The following is a 27,147-nucleotide window of genomic DNA, read 5'->3' on the forward strand; positions in this document are numbered from 1 at the left end:
TCCTCGACCTTGTGCAGTAAGACATTTATCGGGTGGGCGTATCCAGGTCTCATTGTCCGACAGTTCTTCCGAGATCGCCACCCGAATTACCCCTAGGAGGCTGGTGTTTCAAAACGAGTCAACCCATAAATAGTGAGTGGGGACACAGATCCTAGTACCCAGCCTTGGCAGTGAAGGAGGGGTTGGCTGGGGATGACATTTCCTGAAGGCCTAGCAGAGAAACTAGCTGATAGCGTGAAACGCCCAAAGGGCATCTCCAAAACTCTTGTTTGCATGTATTGCTCATTGATTTGAATACAAGGGGGGGTATTATTCTACTGCGTATGCTGTGCCGTTTTCCTGTTCTCGGCTGTAACAACCTAATATCCATCTTGGTAGTCGATCTGCATTCCAACGCGGCCAAGGTTGCACCAACTCCTACCAAGAGATTGTTAGACTGCTGCCCTATATGCAGCTGCCCACAGATTAGACCTTGAGCTCGGTCGGCAATGATTCATACGGCTGCCCACCATTTGGTGGACTTGCTGTGCGTCCGGGCAATGTGGCTTGGAACAAGCCGAGAAAGTAGGATTCCGAGAACCTCATTAATGGGGTTTACCTTGATCCTGGTTGATTTTGACCCTCTGCCCGGCTTGCTTCTTCTCGGTGTAATGCCCTGGCGGCGTAGGTAACTTACAGGGTATCATTTGTTTTATTCGCAGACGAGTCGTCTTCGCCACCGGCTTGTTCGCGGTGAATGAACGGTCTCCAAGGAACCGTCGAATCTACGTCAGGTTCCTTGGCGGCGGGCTCCACAGGTGTTTCCGATTGATCATCCTTGATCGCAGGATGATACTGTAGCTTCATAGCAAACTCGTGCACCGACTTCGCGCATATCTGACGGATTTGCATCTGTGTATCTGGGCTGAGAGGCTCATTTCTCTTCAAGAAATCGACAAAATACATGTAGGCTGATCGGTATTGTCGAGCATCAAGGCACATCAGGATGAGTGTTTCGAAAGTCTTTCGGTCCGGTACAACTCCATGGTTGGTCATCTCTTTGAGAATCGTCATGCCGGAATCGTGCCTCTTGGCGTTTCGACAAACCCGCAAAAATGCGTTAAAAACCTCAACGTCGGCTCCATCAGGACACACCGATTCTAGATCCCTGTAAAACCCAAGGGCGTCATCCACAACGGAGGGGTCCCTCGAGGCAATGTGCTCGCACAGCTCAATGACGATCTGAATACTCTCCAGCGGAATTTTGAGACCATCGTTTTTCAGATGTTTGAGGGTCTGCCATTCCTCTCGGGGGTCCGCGTTTGTTTGGATCAAATTGTCGAGGACAGGGGTTGTGAAACCAACGTTGATGGGAAGCCCAGCCTGATGTACCACGCTTAGTGCTTTGAATGTATCAGGGTCAGCACCTAGCGCCAGATGTTTCTGCAAAAACTCCTGATATTCAGGGAGCGGGATGTCGCGTCTTGTGCAGAAGCGCGCCACAGACACCACTAGTGGGAAATCCACCTTTTCTGCAGCCAGGGCGAAGGCTTTTCGGCATACGTCCGCGGACGGGAAAAGATATTCGAGATCAACCAGGCGCTGCCACATATACCGGGTCAGGTCAAGGCGGGAGCCCTTGATTGCGGCCCGCAAAACATGAGCCCAGAGCTTGTCTGTCGTCTCGTATCCAAGATCCAAGCGCGATTTCACCAGTCGATAGACCTCATCAAACTCCTCCAGTTCACATAGGTTGTAAACCATTGTTTTGTACAGCCAAGTCTCAATTGGTACTTTTTTCCGCTCCATTTCAGACATATGATCCAATGCCAGTTCAAATTGATTCTCCCGGATGAGACCGCAAACTACGAAGTGCCAGCCTTCAGGACTAAGGACCATCCACCGCTCTCGGAGTTTGCGCAGGATGTTCTGGCGTAACACATAATCTGGATGCACTGCGAGCGCCTATTGAAAGAAAAAAAAAAAGAGTAGCTGTTAGCATTGGTTCCTTCATTCGCGGTCACTGGGTCCTGGGAGCTCCTTACCCGTAGAGCAGCATGAAGCGTCGCCGAGTCAGCAACTATCCCGATAATCCTCCATCTCATTCAATAAGTTCCGCACCGTAGCGGGTGATCCCCGCTCCAAATCTGCATTGGCATTTATCAGTGCCGTATAATGGCGAGCGCCTGGCTGGACTTGGCGATCGTGAAGCAGAATTCGTAGGATGCGAATTGTCTTGCGGATGTCGGGTTGTTCGACTGGGTCCGTTCGCAAAGCGAATTCTAGATCGGAGGTGGTTTCATTGGAAAGCTCGTCCTGTATTTTCCTGAATTCTCTCGAGCTCGAAGCCTTCATACGATAATAATCCGCCTTGGAATCTCTTGCCTTTTTCCTTCTCATGTTGGACCCCTGCTCCCCATTGCCCGTTCGATCTGAATGTGCGGGTCGGTTTTGAGCATCGTCGGGCTCATTCATGCTTTCGCTGAAGCATCGGCGTAGCGCGTGAGTGGCCGGTCGCAGGCATGATTGCGTTCGGTCGTACTGGTATGATTGACATAAAGAGTGACAGGCACTATTTATAAGAGTAGATCGGCTCAGTGGACGCCATAAATCATTGGGTATCAGCCCCCTAAAGGACATTTCGAGTTCGTTGTTCTACTGAACCTCCGCGGCCTGGAGATAAAATAGTTTGTGTCACGTGATATAACCCGCATCAAATAGCGTCTACACTTGCGATATGACAGGACCAAATGGGGAATGCGGATAAATTTGTGGCTTTTGGCATTGAATTTTTAAGGTTTCCAAGTCATGAAATAGCCCATTCACCATTGAAAAAAAAAGGGGGAAAAAACAGAGCCAGATACGCCACGGCCATGCTCCACCAAACCCGTCAATCCGGACCCCCGAGCCACAGAACTTGCAACGTCTCCTCCAGGGTATCTTGATTGTTCGCCTCCAGCAAGGAAGGCATTCGACATGAATTGGCTATACACCGGGTGCACCGCTGCCACCGCCACCACCCCGTCCACGGCCCCGTCCCCGACCTCCACCACGACCACGACCACGACCCCGGTCACCGTCTCGTCCGTGACCACCACGTCCACGCTGTGGCTGATGAGCCTGCTGCTCCTTCACAAGCTCGACAATCTCATCTGGAACGCGAAGGTACTTGATCTGCCGATGCGGTTAGTTCGCGCATTAGGTATGGGACCTAAACTCCATCTCCAAGTGTATACACACATTGTTGCCCCGGATGTAGACTTCGGGCAGGCGGAAAAACCGGTCGCCTTCTGGGCTGGTCTGGACGACCTCGCGCAGGATCAGATTCATCCAATTATCGCAGGTGACGAGGTGGCCGTTTAGTGTCTCGCCGTTTTTCAGCTCCACCAGCATCGGGTGGCCCTGGGCGGCACTCAGAAGGCCGAGAGGAAGCTAGGGCGATGCGAGTCAGCTTATACTTTCCCTTTACTGGGCTTTGAGGGAATTAGCTACCATGATGATGTGAAAGGTAGGTGTTTGTGGAAGTGGGATGGTCGGTTAACCGTCTTCTGAGGGCGCAACAAGGCCGGCGCGCGCTTTTCTCGGCCTGTTGTAAACAATATAGGAACTAGCTGAATCGATTGAGCTACTCCGGTGGTCGATTCGTGCGTGTGGTGCGAGTGGCTAATTGTCTAATATCGAAATCGCGATGGGAGGGCAAGTCCGAATCCGGAAAAAGGATGTACCGAAAATTGTGAGCGCCTCCAGCTATCGCAAGTTAGCATATAAGCTAGCCGCCTTACATTTAAGTACAGTACGTAAGTAGTTCAATAACATAGCCCATGCACTAAAGGTGTTACACACAATTGGGGAAAGCTTCAAGCTACTGTTGCTTTTCCTTGTCATGATCGAAGCTCTGTTTAGCTAAGAACCGCCTTCGGGGTTGAGTAACCGCTGTTCGAAGCCGCATCTATGCATTTATGGGCAGAAGCATCTTGCCTACCGTTTATTTCCGCTCCCAAGGTTCTTTGGACCTCCATGACAGGGCCATCAAGCTGACACTGGCGACAAATTGAAGTGCAAACCTTAAGACAGTACTCAAGCTTTTGGAGCTGGAGTCGGTAGTAAGATGAGCCGCTGCGTCTATTTTATGCAAGTAGCAAATTTTACTTGCTACTACTTTGTCGAAAGACCTCTTCAACGGGACATGTTTCATATCTCTCAATTAGCATGAAAAGACTAGATTAGCCTCATTCTCTGGAGGAAAGCATCACTTAATCATATTATACACAGGATAAGAAAAGGGCCCTGACCCGTATCCTAAACTTTTGGTCGCTTGGCGAGTGGCGTGCCGGTCGACTCTTCTTCCTCGTCCTCGTCGTCCTCGTCCTCAACCGTCAGCTTACGCTTCTCACGTCTACCGCTCGAAGCTGTTCCAGAGTCATCTTCCGCCTCTGGAAGACGGCCCTCTAGTGCATCCAAAGTGATTTCGTAGCCTTCCTCCACATTGCGCACTGTGTCGTCCAGCTTCTCCACGCGGTCAATTAGCTCCAATTCGGCCAACAGCTCCCGGTGCTTTTTGTAGAGTCGTTGCTTGGTGAGCATGCGCCACCAGTAGTAGCGTCGGTCGTCTTCGTTATCGGCCTTGTGCTTTTTGATCAGGAGTCGGGCGAGGTTCGTACCGCCCGCCAGGCGATGGCTCTTCGGGATCCGGCCCAGGAGGTACATCTCCACGATATGCGCGAACTGCGTAGCCTCAATTTTGAAATTAGTGCGGATGCTATTTAGATCTTCGGTTGGGATCAGAGCTCCAGTAGGAACAGTGCGAGGGCGTTGCTTCTTGGAGTAGGCGCCGTGGGGATCGGGGTTGATATTCACGTTGCGCTTGAGGAACTCCGGGCGCAATAGACAGTAGTCTGCTGAGTCGCGTAGTGCGTCGAAGTTTTCGTTCGGATCTTCGACCGTCAGCTCCACGATGGTTGGATCGGCAATGCATGAGGCGTGGATTGTTGTGTAGAGGTGTGTCCCATGGCCGGAACGATGGTGTGATGGAAGGATGAGGAACTGGGCAATGCGAAGTCGAGCAGGGAGTTCAGAGATCTTGATCTCTGGCGGGGAAATGGATCATTCTTCACGGACGGAGCCTCGGTGCGGTCGCGCTGGTAAAGCCAGTACCGATAGGCTGTGGCGTACCCGACAATGGAGTATGAGGATGCCGCCGGCGTGGGGGGGTTTGATTTTTTCGTAACTGAATCCGTTAGCACCGGTTTACTATGCAAGATACTGGAGTGTATACCTACACGAAGAAAACAGTCCAGCGCTCGAGTGTCCATTCGGGGTCGTTCGTTTCGAGAGGCGTGCCAGCTTCGATGAACAAGGAGACCAGTACTTGAACGCGATCTAAAAGACGGCGCACAGCCGGGTCGGCTAGAGAGCCAGCCCATATCTCGTATTTGCGTTCATTGGCCTCGTAACCGTAAACAAGCTTGCCTGGAGGCGTGAAGTCCTTTGCTTCTGGGTCTTCTTGGACAGCCTTTTCGTAGTCGGCAAGGTTTATCAATGCCTCTTATAACATGATTCGCGTCAGCATTAGGCAATCGATGAATATCAGCGTAGACGGACCTTCTGGTATAAACGGCTTCAGTGCCCCCAGGAGATCAGTCGCGCTGGTCTCCCCAACGGCCTTGAAACGTTCATCGTACGAAATATGGACGTGAGGGCGGAGGTCATGAGCGGCAAAGCGTAGACGAATTATTAGGCCTTTGTAACCAAATATCTGCTCCTCGTCGCCGAAAATGGGATATGTGAACTGCGGGTGGAAGGTAGAGACAGTCCTTGGCTTCGTTTCGCCAGGTTGCACGACCGTGATATGGAGCGCATCATTGGCGTCGCACGACCCTACGAGAATCTTTTAGTCCATTTTTCGCAGAGAGATAGTGGTTAGAGGTAAAGCATACAGTCGCCGTCCGCCATCTTGGATGAAAGGTGAAGAATCTGGTGTTGATAAAGTAGTTTAATAATTAAATGAGGGAGAAAAGGCGCGTCACACCGCGTCGGAGCTCAGTATTACCAATTCCGGACTAGCCGCCGTGGGCTACAATCCACTCATGCCAAGAAAGTGTCTTGCCCTTAAAGCTATACATTTGCCCGAAGGCATCATTCCTGGAGACTCACACGGTAAAGCTATTAGCGCGACATCCGAAGCCCTTTGTCTGGCCATTGAATTCGCCTGGTCTATTGAGTACAGTCAGTACAACATTATCCATGAAACATTCCTGCTAGCGGAATAACTCAGCGTCAACCCAGGAGCCCTCTGGAGGCCTTATTAACATCCTTGATTGTGAGGTTTAAAGAAGCTACCCTCGCCTGACATAGGAACACTCTTGGCAGAAGCTCACAAGCTCAGTTTCCCTTCCTAAGTATTCATATTTGGTCAAGTACACAATTGAAAGCTTTTTATAGGTTCGCCTTGATTCATGTATCAACGATATTCTCTCGCTCCACGAAAGCAGCCTACGTCAACAACCAAATGCAGTGGGCCATCTCGAGGATGGTTTCTATCAGATACCGGTATTAATGGTACTGAGGAGTATTTGGTCTTGCTACTTCCGACGATGCTTTCTTCGCGGTCCGTCCTTTTTAAGCCTCACTGATATCCATCCAAGCAACATATTTGTTGACGATGAGTGGAACATCAAATACTTCATCGATTTGGAATGGGCCTGCTCTCGGCCCGTGGAGCTGATTCACCCTCCATATTGGTTAAATAATCAAGGCGTCGACTCCATCAGCCTGGGGGACTACAAGACCCTTCATGCGGAATTCACGGAGGCGTTGGCAGAGGAAGAATTGAAGCGTTCAACAACGTCATTGCCGTTATTGTATCCTATTTTGCAACAGGGCTGGGAAACAGGAACGTTTTGGTGGTCCCTCGCTCTGAATAGACCTACAGTGCTGTTCAGGATTTTCTCTGACCATATCCAGCCAAGGTTTTCGAAAGCCCATACTAACGGCCAATTATTTTGGGTCTACACTATGCCTTACTGGACGTTCAATGCGTTTGATTTTATTCAGTGAAAAGTGGAAGACAAAGAACAATAGTATAATCTATCCTTGCGTGAGGCATTTCAAAGCTGAATATTCAGTAATCTTAGCTGATCACTTTGTTTGTTCCTTTTCACTTCTTTTTTTGCTCTTCATGCTTGCGATTATTACCACTGCCTTCTTTTTCCTTATCTATGAAACTCTGTACAGCATTTCCTAGGCTTAAAAAGGCATCCTTTTTGAGGAAACGCTATAGCTATAGTTGGGATGGATATGAACGTACAAAACATATAGAGAAGCTAGAAATAGGACAGTTTTGGATAAAATCACTCATCTATGTATTTCCATGGTGCTATTGCCATGGAGCGCTTCTCCTCGGATTCTTCTCCCCCCCCGGCCCCCCCTCTTATCCATTGCTCTCAAATATATATCTTCCTGCTATGCCACTATCTCTTCGCCTTCTACTCTTAGTATTTCCTTTCCCACCGACTGAACCCTGAATAAGGTGCTGATTTGACGACCGATTTAGAAATTGTATGAATAATGGTACTATGAAGAAGTATTAGCAAAGTCAACTATGTCAGTAGGATTTAGCATACCTGAGTGTTCCAGTAGGCTTCTTGCCAAGCCCAGAAGTATTCGTAGGACTGATGGTAGAGGCGCAAATTCTCATTGTGGGCCTGCCAGAGCTCTACTGCAAGCCCCTGTCTTTCGCGTTTGAGAATCTCGAATCTGCAATTTGGATCGAAGCGCACTGTAGCAGCAAGGTCCCTAGGTTAAATGTCTCCACCAGGAAATGGTGCTCTGGCTGAGCATAGCACATACAATGATCTTGGCGTCCGCAATCCCAACATCGCCGGGGCCTCTGTTTCTTAGGTTTCATTTGAGTGGGCAGCCTAGGAGGTGCTGAGTTAGCCTTAGGGCTCATTATGATAAGAGGAAGAATAGTAGATTGTTGTCAAGGCTGTGGAGATGAGATTGAGAATGATTGAGAAAAGTAAACCGAAATTTGGAGAAGATTCAGGGTGAAGAATTCCGAGTGAGGAAAGCTTTTTTGAGTCCAAGGATTGAATTGAATATGAAATATTTCTTGATCGAAGCTCTAGGAATAAACAATCAGGCAGAAGAGCGCCTCCAAAACGCTATGGCAAGAATATAGTATCCTTATTTTCCAAGTGACAGTACAGATTGCTAGTACCTTTCTACACCTTATAGGGTATTGTGGACCAAGGCTAATCCCAAAGAGCCATGATCGGGTTGAATGAAGAGTATGATTCATGATACCACCTGAAGTCCACTTACGATTCTGAAAATCAACCCGAAATAAGTTTAGAGTGTGGATCTGAGAATGCTTCCACCTTTCCTTTTGTAATCGTACATATGGATCTTATATGCATCCAGTGGTGGTAGCCTTCTGGACGATTCTTCATTCTTGTCAATTGCGTGCCTGCCGTTGAGGAGTGTCGTGCCACTTTTCTTTCCTTTCTGAACTATACACCACTATCAAGAAAATAAAGTGCTAGATCCTGAAGCAAACTTTGAACAAATACCGCCCCAGAACAATTAATTGACACCGTTCCTGAAACCGCAAGCTGTTTAAATAGTGCATTCTCGCCAGGTTCTTTTCGGGTATTCATTTGACAAAGCATCGGCTCGAAAGGGCCAGATTTGGACCTTGTATTAGCACTAGCGCACCATATGTATTTAAATGCCCAGGGCATGGTATGAGCAGATACGATAGGGTTATATCGAGCTTGAAGACAGGTGATGAAAACTTTTTAGCATCACCAACTGTATCTCCCCAGGGACCGTAGCCAGCTTAATAGCTTGCGAGGCCCTTGGGAAGCATATTACTACGACAAGGGCGGTCTTACAATCTGGTCGGCAGTGAAAATGTCAGCATCGACGTCGGCGGTAAGTTATTTGATTATCTAGAAAAGAGCATCGTGGTGGCAATCGATGGGGCGAGCGGGTATAGGAAATTTGCACCATCATACGATCAGTATCCTGGGCATGGCTGTCGTTAATATTGGCGATCTTGCCATTGAATGCCTGGATGAAGCAGAGTGGAACTTCTCGTGGGCTTCAATCGATGCCTGATATGCTCTGTAGGACAGTGGGTAGTGTCTACGACTTGATATATTTAGTATTACTGGTATGTACTAGAATCCTGTAGGTGAGTACTGTTATTATAATCGGGGTTTAAAAGCTATTGATATACAGTTTTCTGCCGCAAAGGTCCTTGGTTGATTTCTGTTAATATGTCTTATCGGTGGGTGCTTATCACGTGATCCTTATCTTGAAGTTTGATGCCGTTTTTTTTTCTGAAGCTGGAACCCGCATCGATTCTCGGTGAAACTGCTTGCCTATTTTGTATAGGCATAGCCTTATCGGTAAAATTTCTCCTCCTTATGTTCTCGAACATTGTCACTGCTGCCAAGGGTCTCTTTTCGCGGAGCGAGTCCGAGGACAATCTCGCAGATCCTGCTAGTGCCCACGCCCCAACAACTCCGGACATGGCGACAACACAGCATGGTACGATCGCGCCGGATGACATTGTCGATACCTCCGTTTCCAATGGTTCTGCAAAGAAAAGCAAGCGCAAGGCAGTCTCGGGTAATACAGAAAAGGCCGGCGATCAACATACAAAACGACGCAAGAGGAGTAGCTTAGAAGCCCCCGAGACAGCAGAGGACGAGAGCATGGATTCAACGAACGGCCATGACGCAGATGAGAATTCGAATCAAAATGCGTCTAAGAAGCATTTTCGATTTGGCAGCGAGGAGCCCGCGGCGCCCGTGGCGAATATCGAACAAACTCCTCAGCAGAATCAGGACGAGGACGAGGATAGTGATGACGACGCGCCCGAGACAATTGATAACTCAGCGCAGCTTATGAAGATGAAGGAGCAGGCTAAGAAGCAAGAAAAGGCGAAACAATTGTAGGTTTATGCCATTGTTCCTTCAACTGCCCATTTTACTCACAGTGTCTACAGAGAAGAACAACTGAAGCGCGAGAAACGGAGGAAACTCGACGAACGCCGCAAAATCCAAGCAAAGTCCTCATCCAAGGTTTCTAGGGATGTGCCGTCTTTCAACGACGATTTACTTTCCGAAAGCACAACCACATTGGTAGGATCTGTTACCCAAGATGCGCCACGCCTCGAGATTCCGGCTCTCCTGCCGGATGATATCTTAAATGCCGAACCAGTCTTTCGCCCACCAACGCCCCCAGCTGAGGATACATTTGCAGCTCCCAAGAAGTCGGCCAAGTTACGCTTCTTAGACAAGACAGAGAAGCCCCCCAAGGATTTGCATGATGGTGACGTGACTATTCGGGTCCTTGATGCGCCTTCCACCAAACAAAATGCATCAAAACCTGTCCTCGCCCCTAAGGCGTCGAAGAGTGGAAAAAACGTGAAGGGTAATTGGCTCAAAAGACCACGAAGTACTGGAAATGCCAATGGAATGCGGAGGACCGCGGGAGCGCCCTCGAGCTTTGTACGGCGCTAAATTTGCATTACTGTCGGGTCCTGGGTCTGTTGTCCTACTAAACATGTAAATAGCGATACCTGATTTTTCAAATTGCCAATGGCCATACAATCGGAATTTACTAGGCTTTTGTGAAACTGTAGACTCGCAAGGTCGCATCAAACCGGATCTGGTCCAGGCAGTAGCGATTAATAAGGTGGGGAATGCGGATGAACCGTGTGGAGCACCTGAGCGAGAGCTTCACCTTGATTTTTTCGCCTCAGCTCCCTATATCCTCATCGCGAGCGCAGCGTCGCCTACCTCAGTCATGGGGTCGACTGCAGAGAATACCCCTTTACTGGGTGGCCAGGAGGATTCCTCCGCGCGAGCGAAAGGGACCTCTCGGTCGGTCAAATTTAACCCGTTAACGACCATCAGCACCTACGGTGGTGCCTCCTCCGACCCAATGTTCCGCCCATTGCATACCGGATCGCCCCCCGTCAATTCACAGCCGGGGCCCTCTCGTGGTGGTCCACCTATGCTGTCCGCATTGAACAATAAATTCCGTCGAAGCAGCAGTTATGGTGCTCCCCTGAGCGCACCGCCGAATACAACACCGGCTTCAAAGATTGGACCACAACGAACTACCAAGAAGGCTCAGAAGCTGAAGCTGCTGCCCGACCCTGTTACCGCCGAAGAGGACAACGAGGGCGACTTTCCACGAGATGTCTACTCGCAAATCACTCGTATTAAAGATCCAGCTGCACGCAGCCACGCGGCCAGGTTAGGGAAGGCCGATCGTGACCGAATCCCTCGTGTCACAGCATATTGTACCGCCAATTCCTACCGTCTCGATGGCGTGATCAAGTTTCTCAAATCGCGTGCTAAGACTCGTGGAGCGAACCCGAAACTATTCGATGAGTGTGTCTACTCTCCATTTGACTACGAATTTGAAGAGAAGCAGCTCGGGAATCGGTCGTTCTCAACCCACAGCGGCAATGGGCACCACAGCCAACGGACAAGTGAACGAAGGTATTCTGACAGCGCTGTCGAAGTCGAAGAGAACTCGAAATCCCGGAGAGATGATCTCCTCGAGTTCCGGGACGAAGCCGGCCACGCCACTGATGACAACAACCAGCATGCGTTATCCGCCCAACAGGATGCGCTGTCCGAAATCGATACCAAAATCCACAAACCAGAGGTCTTCCTATTCGACTACGGTACTGTTGTCATCTGGGGCATGACTCCAGCGCAAGAATCCCGCTTCTTGTCCGACGTCTCCAAATTCGCCTCGTCAATTCTGAGTCCCGACGACACTCAGATCGAGAATTTCAACTTCTACTATGCACGCGAGTATCAAGCCCGGATATACAATGACTTCATCTCCCTCCGCGATCCACGCAACTACATGGTCAAGCTCGCTATCTCGCACGCCCTCGCCCAATCAGTCAAGACCTCGCTTTTCGAAGACCTGGTTTCCGAGACCATCTCCGACACTGCCCCTTTGCCAGCGCAGATTGCGCAGACCGGGAGTGTGAATCTCACCCGTAAACAGATCAATATGCAGATTGGCGAGCTCTTCATCCTCCGGATCAACATCCACCTACAAGGCTCTGTCCTGGATAGCCCCGAACTCTTCTGGGCAGAGCCCCAACTCGAGCCGGTCTACCAAGCTGTTCGAAGCTACCTGGAGATGGACCAGCGCGTGAGCCTGCTGACGGAACGACTTGACGTCATCGCCGATCTGCTTGCTGTGCTCAAAGATCAATTAACACATCGCCACGATGAATATTTGGAATGGATTGGTGAGTAGTTCAACGAGAATCCAGGGTGGACGTGAACTAATTTGGTTACAGTCATCGTATTGATTGGTGCAGAGATTCTTGTTGCGGCTATCAATATTCTTGTTGATCTTTACGCGGGAGTGGACTAAAGGATACCCTCCGTATGCTCGAGCACTTAGGCTAGACCTGGTTACCGGGTTTTCCGTGGTGCTTTCCCCCCCAAGAGGAGTGACAATGGCATCGTGATCCTAAAAGTCCTTTCTCCGCATGTGTTATGTTCGTGTGCTCCGTCCCACTGTACAGAAGCAACTTGGTTTTACCGATACAACTATGTCTTGTATCTCACACTATTCTTGTATTTTATGGCGCAGATGGACTCTCGGTTTCGGATCTAGGAACGGTGTTATGGCGACAATTAAAGGGATTGTGCTATACACGATATATCATCCTATTCATATGAATTAGCCAGTTGTAACGAACGCCTACATCATCTCTAGCAGGAGCATACTACTAGGGTCCTAGAGAGGGGGAGTAAGGTCAAATAACAAAACACCATGGGCGGCAGCTCTAGAGGAAGCCTTATTAAAATTGGAATGACATGTGTGTATTTGGGGGTATGAATCCCTATCCAGCGAACTCCAGCTCCCACTCGAAATGTCCCAAATCACGGATGAGCAGCTGCCGACAAACGTCGAGCAAAAGCCATTATTTATACCTGACGATAAGAATAAACACAACGTGGGGCAAATAAGAAGACAATAGACCCAATTAGTAAAGCCATCGATATCCGGTAGATAAGACCACTTATCCTTGCAAAAGGAGAGAAGAGAAGAAAACAGACCAGAGAACCCAAGAACCCACCCCATGGAGACAAAAGAAGGAAATAGAAAAAAAAAGGGAAAAAATGCAGAGGAGCACAGAGGACCATTGGCCTTTTGACTTAGGCCCCCTCAACCTTCGGCTCCTTGGCATCCATATCCATAGGCGTAGTGCCCGAGTCAGCAGCATGCTCAGGCTGACCCTCGCGCTGGTCCTGGCTGTGTGGCGTGCGGTCGCCCTCATGGGACCCAGTACCTACCCGGAAAGATGCGCTCAGCTCATGTTGACTTGGAGCAGGAGCAAGACGGGGGAGAGACGAAGAGCCGGCATCGTGCTCAGCCGGCTCCGCAGCATTGTCGTACGCGGGGCCATCTTCTTCGGCGCCATCGATGTTTAGGTTAGACTTACGGGAACGCTTGACGCGAAGAGGGCGGTCTTCGGGCTTTGAAGGAATGAAAAAAGAAAAGTTAGCCACAATCGGGCAAAGTCTTACGGGCATCGGAAACCATATGTTTTCCTCGTACCAGGAAGGATTCATATTCCAGGGTCACTTACAGTGGGAGGCTGTTCTTCAGAGCTACCCTCAGTTTCATCTTCGAGGTACCCGGCACCAGCAGTGCCGCCGGTGCCATTTGCGAGGGAAGAGTTTTGTGCCAGGGCAAGGGCGCGGGCGCGAAGTTCGGGGCCGATGTTGCCTGCCTGGGCTTCATCCACCATCGCAGTGACGGCGGCTAGGCGTTCGAGGAGAATGCAGGATTCCAGGCGCATCTTTTTGATATATTGCCAGCCGCGACGGTTGCGAGTGCGCATAATCTCATTTTCGGCCTCGACCTCGGTGAGACGTCTCTTCAAGGAGATACATTTGCGCTTATAGGCGATCTCCACGCTGGGAGGATTGGCGGAGGGAGGAGCAGGATTGGGGGGTTGGGCTTCCATTTTTGCGACGAGCACGTTGATATATGGGTGGGTAGTTGGAGTAGGCTTTCTGCGATGCAGGTTTCTATGGGATCTGAAGAGTCAATGGATGAGTTGACTCGGGCTTGGTTCCGGAATCGAGGGAAACTGGAGGTGGATGGATAGGTGTGGAAGGTAGAGGAGGGATGATGGAGGAGGGACGGTGGAGAAGGAAATAGTTGGGGCGTCGAGTTACAACCGCAGCTCTCAGTGAGTGATCCCCTTAGCTAAAGAGATAGCCAGATGTCTCGACTCATGAATGTTAATTTAAGATGGAGTTGCTTCTGGGCTCCACCCATACGTTTCTGCCATATTATCTGGAGGCGGTGAAAATGTTTACTATGAGCTTGAACTATTCAACATGGAAATATACCCCTATTGCTCCATCACTTGTTATCTCGCTAATGTCCACCAGTCGTTGGCAGTCCCAAGGCCACCTTGAACGAGTCATAGCTGTGATATTATTAGTCAAAAACCCTTACACCCAAATCATCATCCATGTCGGTACTCACATCAGCCACTGGAAGCCAGTCAATGTGCCCAGCATGACAATACGGACACCCAACCCGTTCCAAAGTCCGGAGAATCCAATTTTACCATAGATTCGACTGACCGCAGCACCAGCGCTCTCGCCAGCTACAGAAGTTTCATTAGCTTCGGTATAGCCTTGCCGGGGACAAAACAACTTACCCTGACGATCACTATTCAACTTGCTGACCATCACATCAGCAGGGTGGCTGACAATGGCACAGAAAATACCGGCAATGTAACCACCCGCAAAGCTGACCCCAGTCTGCGAAAGCTGGCTGTAGCTATCCTTTGGCTTCCCAAGGTACTTGTAGATCTGGTTGACGGTCTCCTCAAATGTCGCGAACTTGGTCATGGTATACGGGATCTGGCGAGCCCACAAGGGACCCAGGCCCTTGTACAGGCCACCGAAGCCCTCCTTCGCGACAATCTTGCTCCAGCCTTCGCGCACGCTGCCCGCGAACGGAGGCAGGGTAGTCTGCATCCGGACCTTGATTGCTTCCATGGGACAGAGCGCAATGTCCGCAAAGAACTCGGCGGAGGCACTGGCGCCCAGATTGATGAGGGTGCGGTTTCCTCCGGTGAACATCTGGTCACCGTACAGATACTTGAAGTACTCGTACAGACCGTACTTGCCGGCTCCTTGGAACGAGTAGCCGAGGAAGGTGGGCGACCAACCGAAGAAGACGCCGCTGAGGCCTTCCTTAGCGAAGATGGTGCGCCATGCTTGGACGTTAGACTTGTAGATACTCGGGTCGACCTGGCGACGGCACTTGACGAGATCTAGAGGGGTAATCGCAGTGTGCGTTGGGCCTAAAGAAGGATCATTGTCAATTGGGATCCCAATGGCTGCTTTTCTATCCGTTACATACCACAAGCTGAGGGGGAAAGTCCATCATGTTAGCGGGAGATCATCTCAAGCGGGGGGAAAGATAAGACATACCGACGATTCCGCCCAGAGCGCAGCTATAGAAGTACTTGGCGGAGTTGGGCTCGATCTTCCCAAAGGGAAGCTTGCGTTCTTGGGCCATGCTGGAGGGGAGAGTGTCTTGGGGGGGGGTAAGGTTTCAAGAGGGCAAGGGGAATGGGTTCTTAAAGGAAAGCAAGCTTGGGGAAGGCATGGCGTCAGTCCAATGCAGCTCAAACACGGCGCGGTTGTGACGGAAACGGCTAGACCGGCAGCTTATCGCCCGACTCTCCGTACCATCCGTCCACTTCGTCGATCGCGGTTCTTGGGGAGATTCCCTGGATCTCAGGGTCTACTGACTTCATGTCTAACTACGTCCTAGAAAATATCCGTCTTCTACAGCAATAAATACATGCATCTTGGGATCCAGGGACCAGCATCAGGAACACCATCAGGTCCAGCCTCATGACGTCATGGTCTGGCTAGACCCAGCTCCACTGTACATTCATTAATACAGTTTTGTACTCAAACATGTGCAATACCCAAAAAAAAACCCGGTTATGAACTCCCAAGCGCCAGACCAATCAAAAGGTCTCCATGCATTCTCCTCCGGAGGTCCTCAATTCCTATACTCCGTAGCCAGGGAAACTGCGCAGTTCGTTTATACCCCCCCCGCATACCCTCGACTTTCCGAGCAAGGACCAGAGCTAAATGAATTCCTTGGCTATGCCCAACATGATGAAGCACGGAGATAATCTGCTCCGCCTGCGTCGGACTGGGCATGCCATTGGTCAGGATATACCAAAGTGGCCAGACCAGGCCGAAGCACTGGGCCGCGCGGATGTTCTTTCTGTGATGATTGGGGCCGAGGGGGCGGCCGAGGTAATCAACCTGCGATAAACAGAAGGGTATACTGCGACAGGCATCCGCCGTCATCTCTTTGATAATCCCTTCCAGACTGCTCTCGTCGACCTGGAGACTGCTCCAAGGAGGATCATCTGGTGGACTGTGCTGGCTCTTCTGTGCAAGGACCGAGAGGAGTGTCCTGTTGAGCCCGATAATCTGTCGTTGTAGCAAAATACGTAGCGCTCGGTAGTATAGCCAGGTGACGCCGTGCACGCCATGATGGTAAGTTAATAGTTGTTCGCCTTGGGCGGAGTAGACGACGAGGGGCAGCCAGCGGTCAGGGAGGCTCATTCCCCAAGCGCATATTTCCTGGTCGATGTCCCGGGCACTATGGATCCATCCTTCGATGGCCGCTTGGTCGGGGGGGATTCGGCGCTGATTGCATAGACACGTACAGATGTCGCATTTTGGATGTTGTTAGCATTAACCGCTCTGTCGGATCGTCGCTATTGGACAGGCCCTCGAGGACCGAGTCTAAATTATCGCGAGGTTTGTCGCCCAGGGCCAGGATTCCCACATGCTATATATGATCATCAGCACACTAAAAAAAAAGTTTGCCTTTGAACAAGAAACAACGCGCTCACCATCTGAACATATGCAAAATTGAACATGTCACGACCACGCTGATGTTCCAATTGCCCCTGGCCCCGAAGTTTCATCAAGTATTCAAACCCAGCGGTATGAGAGCTATGGAGACCATTGCGTTCGCCGCTGATATCTTCATACAGTGACAAGATCAGCATAGCAGCGAATGTCTCATCCTTGGCGGCCTGAGTCGGCGAAATCAGTGCCTCGCGGAGACTACGCAGCGCCTTTCCGAACCGCTGACGCGCCTGGTGCATGAGCGGAGGTGCACTCAACCCTTGCGCATAAGCCATGAGCGCCGTCGCATCAACTGCCCACTGAAGACAGTTCCCCGACGGTTCCCGAGTCCGAGGATCAAGCTGCGCATACAGCGGCGGCAGGTAGTCCATGTGGCCTATCCCCTCGCAATCGGGACTGATGGTGAATTGGTCAAAGAAATAACATATTGCACGCTGTAGCCAGGTTGCATCGGGGATGCTGATTAGATCGAGTGACGAGCTAGAGCTGGATGCACTGCTCATGCGCGATGATGCATCTGATAGGGATCCAGTATCTGATGGGGTCTGGCCATTGTTGGCGGGGATGTATCTTTTCTGCCCAGCTGTTGCACTTTCGGGGTTTCATTGCGAAAAACCACCTCTGGGCGATAGCCTGGACATGGCCGTCCGTAGACGGCGCAGTTGCGGCACCCGGGGCGGCCTTCGTCACACTGTTCTACTATTAGGGCATTGGCTTATTGCATAGGGTACGAGGTATGTTAAGGGTAATGCAGGGTTCGGAGTGGATGCGCCGATAGCATGTGCTTACCTTGATCTTCCGCTTGCGACAAAGGTGACACCCGGTGCTAGGCTTGCCTCCATACACCATTGTTCATGCCTGGCGCTCTGATCTAGACTTCCTCTGCTCTCGATCAAGGCTAATATTACGTCTCTTCCGCGCTTTTCAGGAGAATATTAGTCAGCGTTCCTAGTGGAACCTCGGGCAACCTGACGGGGAAATGGTTCGATATCAAAATGGACGGAGTTCATACTTGTGGAAGGGGGATCTTGGAGATTCTCAATGGGCTGATATGATTGTGTTCCGGGAAACTATTGACTATATTCATACCATGAGCAGTACAGAATACAGAACATATCGACGAGGATCTAAGCAGGTGGGAGCGGGAGCATGATTCTGGGAAGATGAAATTTCACTAGAAAACCCCCAGGTATCACCGAATACGGCACAATACTCCGAAATAAAGAAGTCAAAACAGCCGCTAGATCATCGCCAACCTCCCACAATAGGTCGCAAACTCCGCGAGATGAGGGATATAACAAATTCTTCGGCCGCCCAAGGCCGCAATAACCAAGAGAAAACAAAAAGAGTCGAAGGGATCTCGAAAATAAAAGGACAATGAATGAACGAAATGAGCTGATACCAGGAGGGCAGCTCTGGATGCCATGACAAGCCGTTATTGGACTGACTATGGCTTCCGTAGCCGTAGATTACGCCACAGGCTCATTCCTAGGATGACGAGTGCTGATGGATGATAGATGATAGATGATGGAAATGCTCAAGTGGGGCAAAGCCCACGCCGCTGGGATAACGCAAAAACCAGATGATATCGGACTTCGTTAGATGGTAGGCTATAAGGAACGGAGGCAAGTAGTCGTCAAAAGAGTCCAGAGGGAGGATCACGCATCAGGCATCGGCTGGTCTGCATCGCTGCCTGAAGGGAGAGTAGGTGGTGGGTCGGAGTAAAGGGCTCTAGATCGGCATGACGCCTTCAAAGCGTCGTCATGGGTTGAGCCAATTCCTGGCGTGCTTGAAGTGCTTTCGATGGCAAAATACTCTTCATCATCGTCGGGAGGCGGCGAGAATGACCAAACCTAGTATATATGAGCAAAGGAATCTCAAGAGACTTGGATTGAGGGTGTTAAAACGTACCTCCATGACTGTTCGGCCAGATCGACTAGCCATGATGACCGCCTTTTCCTCTTCAAAGGCAACCCTCCACACCGCTTCGGCCGGTGTAGAAAGTTCCCGTAGAAGCTGGCCCGTCTGTAAGCTCCACACCTTCACCCGACCGTCACTTCCACCACTGACAATGCGAGTATTGTCAAATTGGAGGCTGGTCACGCTATTGTCGTGGGCTGCTAAGCGATGGATGGGCGCCATCTTAGTTAGTGACCAGACCCGGACGGAGCCGTCAGAACCACCGGTCACTAGAGTGTCTCCACGCATCTGAAGCTGACCCACTAGAGATGTATGACCTTGAAGGATAGCGTGACATTGGCCGGATTGTGGATCCCAAATTCGCACACTGGTATCCAGGCTGCCTGTAGCTATCCGCCGGCCGTCAAAAGCGATCGCGTAAATTTGACTGAAGTGACCAGAGAGAGTCCGAAGGCAGCGGCCCTGGGGTATGCTCCATATCCGGGCAGTGGTGTCGTAGCTTCCCGAAACAACTAGATCGCCGTGAATCGCAAGGCATCGCACGCTAGCTTGGTGCCCAACCAGAACATTACGGCATGTACCTGAGGCGAGATCCCATATTCGCAGAGTGGTGTCCCTGGATCCAGAAATGGCTGTGTGCCGATCGGACATTTTCAAACACCGAACGGTCGATGTGTGCCCCCCGAAGTAAATGTATTCCAGCACTGGCTTTGGTTAACTTCGCCCACCATATATGAATATTGCAGCGAAAAATAACTTACCCTGTCGCCATGTTCCATACTCGTACTTCTCGGTCGCATCCTCCGCTGACCAAAATATCGTCCCACGGAACCATGGCCCACACGCCCATAACATGGCCCTGTAGGGTTTTTTGATTATCTCCATTGGTGTCATACACATGGATCTTCGCATTATCCAATGCAACCACAATGTACTTAGGAGTCAAGTGTAAACTGGTGACCACGCCCTGGTCAGGCGTGATATGGCGCTGCGTGCATCGCCCGCCCTTATTCCAAGCCGATTCAACCATGTACCTCTGCTTAAATTGAGAACGGTACGACACCGGCCTGGTTCGACGCCTGCGAGAGGAGGAGCTGATCGAGGGAAGCCACTCTCCAGAAAAGGTGCGGGGAAGTCTGGGGGCGCTTTCGACAGCAGCCTCATTGGATGCTACTAAGCGACTTTCAGAGTCACTAGGAACGCTTGGTTCTGGAACAGACTCTACAGAGCGAGGGGTACTCGGCTCCATGGCATCTTCTTCTGGAATGCGGCGTATTGAGTAAGCGTGCTTCTCGCAAAGGTTCTTCCATGTAATATCATCGTTCAAGAGTTCACGCCACCGCCTCGATACTTGTGAGGACCGTGCGAGGCTCTTGGGGTCGTCGATAAAAGATAGTACCTAGAATCGAGAGAAGTCCCCGGATTAGTTCGTGCTGTTTCATTTTCATTTGTACGAGAGTCAAATCCCGGTTCCAAGCATTCATACCCTGAGACATAGTTCGTTGGGAAAGACCGAAAATGGATCCTTGCGCAAGCGCGGGCCAACGTAGCTCGAAACAAAACTCAGCTGTGGGCTGTCGCAGACGTCCAGGATGCCCTCGAGAAGTTTCTGTTTCTGAGAGTTGGAGAGTGTGCTGAAATGGATGCGAAGGTTGAGGAGGAAATTGCTCTCTTCGTCATCGGACGAGTGCCAGTTCGGAGGGCGCTGATGGGGGGGTTGGACTCGGGGCGGGCGTGGGAGGTGATGCGGGTGCCGAGGGTAGGAGGTTTGCGGGAATCGAGGTGACATTTTTCTTAGCGCTAAGCGAGCGGCCTGAATTACTGGCGAAGCTGGAGATAGAGTCACGATTCGAGGGTGGTGAATGCGATTCCAGTTGGTCGGACATTGTTGACGACTCATCGGCCATATCAAAGCCCTGGGCATCCATCGCGGTGACCCGATCCGATCCTTCTCTTCCTGGTATCCCCCTGGAATCTGCCGTGTTCCTTTTTCTATTTTGTTTGTTTCCCCCTATTCACGAGTATTGGAGGAAGCGGGCATAAGAAGTGGAGATCGAAAGCCGATATGGGATGAGGGGGGTTAAGGGCAGGCGATGAGTGCGGATGACCGAGCAGAAGAAGGAGATCCCTAAACGGGACGGGCGGTTGGAGATGGGGGGTTGGGAGGGGTTATGGCGATAGGCTGCAGTCCTCCCGAATTAAAAATGCTTCCTTTAATCAGAACTCCAGGAATTAAATAGTCCACGTTTTTTTCTTCTTTTTTTTTTCGCCCCTAAAAGAAAGGATCTGGAAAAGGGACATTCCAAGAAGAATGTCGTGACCTCGAGATTCTGACAAAGCTAAGCTCCCCCGTGTTCTCCACTCTCCGATTACAGGTTGAAACACTCGACGTTTTCTGCTTGCAGCATCCTTGTCTCGGGATTCGAAGAGGGGAAAAGGCAAGTTAGGCAAGTCAGGCAACCCCAGCAAAAGTCAGGCAAATACCAGAGAGAGACGCCCCTGCAGCCACCAGCGCGTGGACCCGTGAGGCGTTTGGGAACCGTCCGTCCCCCTTTCCCCAGAGCGGACAAATATCGGCCAATCTTGCTCGGCAACCCAACCAGGATCAACGGGTGCGATTCGGGGAAGATGTCGATGCCGAACTATAGATGCTCCAATACCTTGGGTTAGGCGGTTCGGCCACTCGTCCAGGACCATGGATCCAGCATGAGGCCAGTGATGATTCAGACTGACGAGACTGACGACACGCGCCATCACTCGTGATTCACATATGAGCGTGACCTGCGCATATGAGGGGCACTTGTCGTTTATATAGAGAGCTACTAGTACGAACGTCACGCTACGTCGATGTGATCATCGTGGAAAGTAAATGCAATGATGACCTGCCCTGGAATACAAATCGTACATAATGATATTCCTCCCATGGTTTTACTCGGCTCTCCAAAACATAATCGTAATTTGCGAACAGATGCCAAAAAGAAGGGGTATATGCTCCGATATTTAACCCATGGCGTAAGGGAAAGAAATGAGAGCGGACAGGGAGCTCGAAATTAACCCAAGGGCACAACATCGCAACATCTCGCCGCCATATCAAGGCGGATTTGTCTAAGTGCCAGCAAGGGTAAGCAAGGAAAAACAAAAATGAAATGAAATGATCCTCATCAGACGAATCAGTGGGCATGACCAATCTGCAAAAACAGCGGCAAAATCATGCCGACAACGGAAGCAATCAAGTCTCTCATGGATTTGTCCGATCCATCTTGGGACTCCCCGGGAGTCCCCATACCCATTCACATGGGTATCGTGTGCGGACGAGCCAGGCTCATTTTCTTGCATGGTGTGCATAGCAACGTACCTAGACATATAAATTAGCAAATCGTAGGCCCAAGGATAAAGTTGATAGACGAGACTCAAAAGTGACACTTACAAAAATGTCCCGCCAGAGAAGAGCAGCAACATTCCAGTGCGCCACAGCGCACTCGACCCGTCGCCGCCTGAAGAGCCCACCATATTCACGAAGAGAAAGGTCACCAAGGCACCCACAGGCGCTGCCAGACTAAAAATCAGTAGATGGGCCCTGGCAGTTCGGCTCGACAGTCCTTGCTTGAGAAGGATCGAGGTTAGCCCGAAGGATGCAGGCGCCTTATGCACCATAATTGCCAAGAAAATGATGAAGCTCAGCCCGGTATCCGAACTCGAGGCACCCAGCGCAATTCCATCTGCCGCCGCATGGATTACCAAGCCCGTCGTCGTGGCAAAACTGTGACCGCGCCGCGAGCTGGAGTGACCACCATTCAGCAATCCTCCGTCTCGGATGGGTGAAGAGCCTCGTCGCAAACCGGAGCCAAGGTTGTCGAGGGAGATATGGTAGGGGATGCGCTCGGCCTTTGTCGGGGATGCGAACTCAGGTAATTTATCAATAAGGTACATCATAATGAAGCCGCTGACAAGGGCGATGCCGACCCATGCGTGCGGCGAACTTTCCTCTTCCTCCTTCTTCTCCTCCTCTTTCTCTTCTTTGCTAGCATTGCCGCTGGTAGACTCCTCTTTGCGGGTTTGCAGAGTTACTGGTTCAGGCGATTGATTGCTTTCGAGGGACAGCAATGAAACAGGGATTTCTGTTGGCGGTATTGGATCTTCGTGGTCGAAGACTGGGGCGCTAATTGGCCCCCCCTTGCGGTTGCCATTCAATGGCGGCGCTTCGTGTACTGATGCTCTTTCGGCTGGCAGGGTTTGCGCTGTAAAGGGTCTCAATGCCCTCGGGTATAATGACAATCAACGACGTTCCCACCAGAACCCCCATGCCAATGGATGATATTAATCGGAGTTGGGAGGGAGATAGGGTAAATGCGAGAGGTAAAGAGCCGACGACAAATGATCTATGGAGAGCAAAGCGCCACGTTAGCATGCTCCGTTGACAAAGAGGAAACCCACAGCTCTTCGGGGTTTATTGTAACTCACGTCACGGCCATTACAATACTCAGCGCGAGCAGAGTAAACAGTCCCTCCATGATGGCCTTGTGTTGCGGAACGTCGCAACTTCGCACTTGAGCCGGGACTTCGGGGCTTTTACAGACTGTCAATCATGGTGCCCCGAACGGGTAAAGGAATAGAAGGGCCCTTTCTAAATGAAGGGGTGCAGGATGGGAAGATAAGGGGAGATGAAGGTGCCAAGAGCGAAAGGTGGTAAGTGGCAGCAAATCGACTTTCGGACCCACGTCTCAGGTACCGCCCGCTCCATTTGGACAACAGGGCCGTCCCTGGCCAGAATTCGGCCTTTGAAGGGGTTCTCTTGAGCATTCAAGCTTGTGCCTGGATGTAATGGTTCTGCCAATATTGGAAAATACGCCTTCTTGGTTGCTATATGCTATATTTTTAAAGGGGCATGCAATTCCCGCACTGGATGATTGCTTCTCGCAGCCGTTGTCCTACCACGGACAAATGATCCATGCTGCAGGACGAGTATACCGCCGATCACTCCGCATGTATGATGAAGACGGAGATAGGAGCAAGATACTGACTCTCTGCCAGTCATTTTCACGTAGCCTAATTGGTTATTCAAAAAAGGGAGATATAAACAGAAAAATAGAGGGTTTCATCGATTGGTAGCAACGGTAACAAAAGAGATGCTAGTAGTTGAAGAGATGTAGAGTTTACTAATTGGCTTACATACTTTACATCATTAATTATTCAGAAACTCGGGATCTCAGGTCTTCAAGCGAAATAAGGGCGCCAGCCCAATGATTGATTTCTAATATCTATACAGATAACTCAGGTATATTAAGCATGGGCTGTATCGGGTAACGCATACCATGGTACATGAATCGCCTGCAAGATATGCATTTCCTTCCCAAATTTATTCAGCAGATTACTGAGAAGGTGTGCGATCATGCCCTCCATTCCAAGGGTATGAGGGCCACCCCTTAGCTCAACCATTTTCACAGCTCCTCGAACATGGTTCTCGAGCATTGTAGAATCATTGACATAAAGCTATAAATTGTTAGCAAACCTCGACCTCCCACTTGCATGGTTTGACCCAAAATTCATCTCACCTCATCATAAGATAGCATGATAGCCTTGGTTATGGCCGAGTCACTAAATTTGGGTGCCTGAAGTGCAATATCATCTCTCAAGGAGGCCAACACCTTGAGCTTATATTGGAAAGCCAGCCGGTTGAAAGAACTATGATGTTCCTCTGAATGCGTATAGGAAACAGCTAGTTGACGACATGACGCAAGACATATAGCGTGCATGAGGCTCTCCTCTGCAAGTGCATGTGGAATCCACAGCGTCTTCATGCGATTGGAAAAGGTTGCGTCAGCTTCAGCGCAACGCATGAGCGGAATAATGGTGTTCACATCTGTTCGAAAGATATTAGACTACCCAAGTAAGATATTTTATGGGGCAGCAGTTACAATGGTCAAACAGCCAATGCTCCAATGGGCTTAAGAGTAATGCAAAGCTCATGAACGGGTCCTTCCGGCCTGCAGAGAGAGCGCGGCAGATTCGTAGGTCGATAGTATCTTTTTGCGGATCTGTCCCACCCTTCACTCCTTCCAGATTCTGAGATGTGTCTCTCTTCTGAGCCTGGTGGTGTATGGTCCTCGACCGTCTCGCCTTAGCGTGTCGTATGCGAGCTGCATGCGAATGGGCCGCTCTCCGTTGCGCGTCCGTAATACCCACTGTGCCTCCGGGATGGGGTACACTAAGAACGAACTGGATCGACGCCATTCTGGAGACTACCAGCAGTCAATTTTATTCGTAAGGAATAATACAGGAGAGAAGTAAACTGCGTGATAACTCGTAAATAACTACCTCGCGACAAGGCGCCCCATGACTAATCTATCGGCGAGCCGCCCACGGGCGTTTGAAGGCGAGAAATAGTGGGTGGAGATCAATATAAGAGTACATTATTGGCCTCATCCTGTATGCCAAGACTTACGCCTCCTAGAAGCGGTAAAGCGCCGGATTAAGTTCAGTCCATCAGGCCGAGAAATTTATCTTATATTCATTGTTTGTTAAGTGTTCATGGCGGTTTCCACTGAGCGATTATGAGAGAAATCTCAATGGTCCTTCAAGGTGTCTTCGGACCTATATTGTTGCCAGGCAGGGAACCACTCGTAATTAATCATTGTGGGCCACAACCCAGTTTGGGAAGCTGCACGTGTACTCCTCCCTGTTTAAGAGCAGCGATGGTATCTACTTGTAAACCTTCCAGATCTAGAAGGAGTACTAATACTAATGTATCCCAATTTCCGGAGCCTAGGAGTCTGATAAGCAGATTCCAAAGCAGGTTGGTAAATGTGGGTGATCATTCTGCTTTGTAAATATAAATACGGATCCCATTGACGCTTGGAGTTCTTCTCCCATGTTCATCAGAATTCAAACTGGAAATTGAGCGACTCCGATCCTGTGGTGATAAGCTTTGAGCGTATTTCAATGGGTGGATCAGTCGTCATCACAGGAGCCAATGGCTCTCTAGCACTGGGATTTGTAGAGGCATTCCTCAAGTCATATCCCCAGTATACTCTCATTGCCGCGGTACGAAACACATCCACGAAAGAGGACGCCAACACAGCGAAACTCGCCAGCTTGATCGCCAGGTATCCCAAGGCCAAAGCTCACATTGAGAGCATTGACCTGGGTAGTTTGGTGAGCACACGGTCATTCGCAGACAACATCGCAGCACGAATTGCTTCCAAAGAGCTTCCACCCATAGTAGCGATCATATGCAACGCGTTCACCTGGTCGTTGGAATCCGGCCAAAAGTTCACGGTGGACGACATGGAGGCCACGTTCCAGGTTGGCCATCTGTCTCACTACCTGTTAGTTCTTAAACTGCTCGGCAGTATGGATGTCAAATCGGGACGCGTCGTTCTGCTTGGATCAATTGTTCACTTTGACCTTCCGAATCCGATCTCGTCTCTCGTGGCTGGGTTTCCGGAGGACTTTGACAAGCTTGTTACACCGGACGCAGACCCATCGGATCTGATCCACGACAGAGGATTTCAGCGATATGCAAACGCTAAGCTTGCCAATATCACTTTCCTCTATGATTTGAACAAAAGACTTGAGAAGGTAAAGCATCCTGGAGTGGTTATAGTGACTGAGAAGAGCCATTAGTAACTAAATACTCTCACAGGATCCCAAGCTATCCAATATCACAGTGACAGCAATGGACCCAGGCGGCCTTCCGGATTCCCGTTCGCAGGCCGGACAGAAGAGAGCTGTGAGGGGCTTTTTTGCGCTCATTAATGTGCTAATGCCTGCTCTGAAGTATTTTACCTCACAGTTTCGGACAACTCGGGATGCTGGTCGGGATCTCGCTACATTGAGTCTCGATCCAAGCTTCAAAGGCAAAAGAGGTTACTATATTGGCACGAGGGAAGGCACTCCTTCGAAGGTAGCGATGGCAGAGGAAGTACAGAAGAAGCTCTGGGATGGGTGCTGGAAATGGGCTAATCTCACCCCAGAAGAAACTGTCCTTCAGAACTCAGCCTCAAATCCTTAAGCGACCAAAAGAAGGGACAACGCTTACATATCGTGAGGTCGCAGTGGAGACGGTTAGATTACTTTGTGATATGCCAGTAGTGTATTGGAGATGTTAATAATGTAGGAAATAATCGGTACAAGAGGAGCTGACTGTACGAGCGCGGAAATTCGAATCATGAGCTGAGTTTTTGCAAAACTGGCAGCTTTCGAGGACATTCCAAGCTCATCACTTCGGATAACATAGTGGGAGAGAAAGCCCCAA

General features: G+C 50.3%; 14 protein-coding genes across 14 annotated transcripts; 4 read left to right on the plus strand and 10 right to left on the minus strand.

Moving 5' to 3' along the window:
- Positions 1-672: 672 nt before the first annotated feature.
- Positions 673-2,454, minus strand: N7468_008339 (pentatricopeptide repeat protein; the record flags this gene model as incomplete). Its single annotated transcript, XM_058477635.1, has 2 exons — positions 673-1,944; positions 2,101-2,454. The coding sequence occupies 2 exons, from the start codon at positions 2,452-2,454 to the stop codon at positions 673-675; spliced, it is 1,626 nt and encodes a 541-aa protein (XP_058327980.1).
- Positions 2,455-2,964: 510 nt separating this feature from the next.
- On the minus strand, positions 2,965-3,474 carry N7468_008340 (U6 snRNA-associated Sm-like protein LSm4; the record flags this gene model as incomplete). Its single annotated transcript, XM_058477636.1, has 3 exons — positions 2,965-3,153; positions 3,220-3,411; positions 3,472-3,474. 3 exons carry the CDS (start codon positions 3,472-3,474, stop codon positions 2,965-2,967), a joined length of 384 nt encoding a protein of 127 aa, XP_058327981.1.
- An 804-nt stretch (positions 3,475-4,278) lies between these two features.
- Positions 4,279-5,931, minus strand: hat1 (histone acetyltransferase catalytic subunit HAT1; the record flags this gene model as incomplete). Its single annotated transcript, XM_058477637.1, has 5 exons — positions 4,279-5,064; positions 5,098-5,206; positions 5,259-5,523; positions 5,581-5,856; positions 5,916-5,931. 5 exons carry the CDS (start codon positions 5,929-5,931, stop codon positions 4,279-4,281), a joined length of 1,452 nt encoding a protein of 483 aa, XP_058327982.1.
- Positions 5,932-6,534: 603 nt separating this feature from the next.
- Positions 6,535-7,035, plus strand: N7468_008342 (uncharacterized protein; the record flags this gene model as incomplete). The annotated part of the gene is made up of 1 exon (XM_058477638.1): positions 6,535-7,035. One exon carries the CDS (start codon positions 6,535-6,537, stop codon positions 7,033-7,035), a length of 501 nt encoding a protein of 166 aa, XP_058327983.1.
- Positions 7,036-7,527: 492 nt separating this feature from the next.
- N7468_008343 (uncharacterized protein) lies at positions 7,528-7,856 on the minus strand (the record flags this gene model as incomplete). Its single annotated transcript, XM_058477639.1, has 3 exons — positions 7,528-7,551; positions 7,602-7,734; positions 7,828-7,856. The coding sequence occupies 3 exons, from the start codon at positions 7,854-7,856 to the stop codon at positions 7,528-7,530; spliced, it is 186 nt and encodes a 61-aa protein (XP_058327984.1).
- Positions 7,857-8,895: 1,039 nt separating this feature from the next.
- On the plus strand, positions 8,896-9,102 carry N7468_008344 (uncharacterized protein; the record flags this gene model as incomplete). The annotated part of the gene is made up of 2 exons (XM_058477640.1): positions 8,896-8,916; positions 8,938-9,102. The coding sequence occupies 2 exons, from the start codon at positions 8,896-8,898 to the stop codon at positions 9,100-9,102; spliced, it is 186 nt and encodes a 61-aa protein (XP_058327985.1).
- Positions 9,103-9,413: 311 nt separating this feature from the next.
- On the plus strand, positions 9,414-12,405 carry N7468_008345 (YagE family protein; the record flags this gene model as incomplete). Its single annotated transcript, XM_058477641.1, has 4 exons — positions 9,414-9,943; positions 9,998-10,425; positions 10,637-12,277; positions 12,329-12,405. 4 exons carry the CDS (start codon positions 9,414-9,416, stop codon positions 12,403-12,405), a joined length of 2,676 nt encoding a protein of 891 aa, XP_058327986.1.
- Positions 12,406-13,196: 791 nt separating this feature from the next.
- N7468_008346 (uncharacterized protein) lies at positions 13,197-14,011 on the minus strand (the record flags this gene model as incomplete). Its single annotated transcript, XM_058477642.1, has 2 exons — positions 13,197-13,517; positions 13,631-14,011. 2 exons carry the CDS (start codon positions 14,009-14,011, stop codon positions 13,197-13,199), a joined length of 702 nt encoding a protein of 233 aa, XP_058327987.1.
- A 419-nt stretch (positions 14,012-14,430) lies between these two features.
- On the minus strand, positions 14,431-15,588 carry N7468_008347 (putative mitochondrial phosphate transporter Pic2; the record flags this gene model as incomplete). The annotated part of the gene is made up of 5 exons (XM_058477643.1): positions 14,431-14,482; positions 14,542-14,665; positions 14,720-15,370; positions 15,430-15,435; positions 15,501-15,588. The coding sequence occupies 5 exons, from the start codon at positions 15,586-15,588 to the stop codon at positions 14,431-14,433; spliced, it is 921 nt and encodes a 306-aa protein (XP_058327988.1).
- A 557-nt stretch (positions 15,589-16,145) lies between these two features.
- Positions 16,146-17,822, minus strand: N7468_008348 (putative C6 transcription factor; the record flags this gene model as incomplete). The annotated part of the gene is made up of 4 exons (XM_058477644.1): positions 16,146-16,698; positions 16,766-16,890; positions 16,955-17,556; positions 17,705-17,822. Coding segments are annotated over 4 exons (1,398 nt in total), but the record flags the coding sequence as incomplete, so codon positions are not given.
- An 809-nt stretch (positions 17,823-18,631) lies between these two features.
- On the minus strand, positions 18,632-20,682 carry N7468_008349 (F-box/WD repeat-containing protein; the record flags this gene model as incomplete). The annotated part of the gene is made up of 4 exons (XM_058477645.1): positions 18,632-18,826; positions 18,885-19,509; positions 19,655-20,292; positions 20,380-20,682. The coding sequence occupies 4 exons, from the start codon at positions 20,680-20,682 to the stop codon at positions 18,632-18,634; spliced, it is 1,761 nt and encodes a 586-aa protein (XP_058327990.1).
- A 1,381-nt stretch (positions 20,683-22,063) lies between these two features.
- Positions 22,064-23,404, minus strand: N7468_008350 (Mn(2+) transporter ATX2; the record flags this gene model as incomplete). Its single annotated transcript, XM_058477646.1, is given in 4 exon segments — positions 22,064-22,159; positions 22,188-22,302; positions 22,321-23,101; positions 23,374-23,404. 4 exon segments carry the CDS (start codon positions 23,402-23,404, stop codon positions 22,064-22,066), a joined length of 1,023 nt encoding a protein of 340 aa, XP_058327991.1.
- Positions 23,405-24,767: 1,363 nt separating this feature from the next.
- On the minus strand, positions 24,768-25,124 carry N7468_008351 (uncharacterized protein; the record flags this gene model as incomplete). The annotated part of the gene is made up of 1 exon (XM_058477647.1): positions 24,768-25,124. One exon carries the CDS (start codon positions 25,122-25,124, stop codon positions 24,768-24,770), a length of 357 nt encoding a protein of 118 aa, XP_058327992.1.
- A 708-nt stretch (positions 25,125-25,832) lies between these two features.
- On the plus strand, positions 25,833-26,904 carry N7468_008352 (uncharacterized protein; the record flags this gene model as incomplete). The annotated part of the gene is made up of 2 exons (XM_058477648.1): positions 25,833-26,471; positions 26,536-26,904. The coding sequence occupies 2 exons, from the start codon at positions 25,833-25,835 to the stop codon at positions 26,902-26,904; spliced, it is 1,008 nt and encodes a 335-aa protein (XP_058327993.1).
- Between the last annotated feature and the right edge of the window lie 243 nt (positions 26,905-27,147).

Source organism: Penicillium chermesinum (genome assembly GCF_028974085.1).
Source record: "Penicillium chermesinum strain IBT 19713 chromosome Unknown utg000006l:1.0-2335141.0:1.0-2336784.0, whole genome shotgun sequence".
Taxonomy (NCBI): Eukaryota; Fungi; Ascomycota; class Eurotiomycetes; order Eurotiales; family Aspergillaceae; genus Penicillium; species Penicillium chermesinum.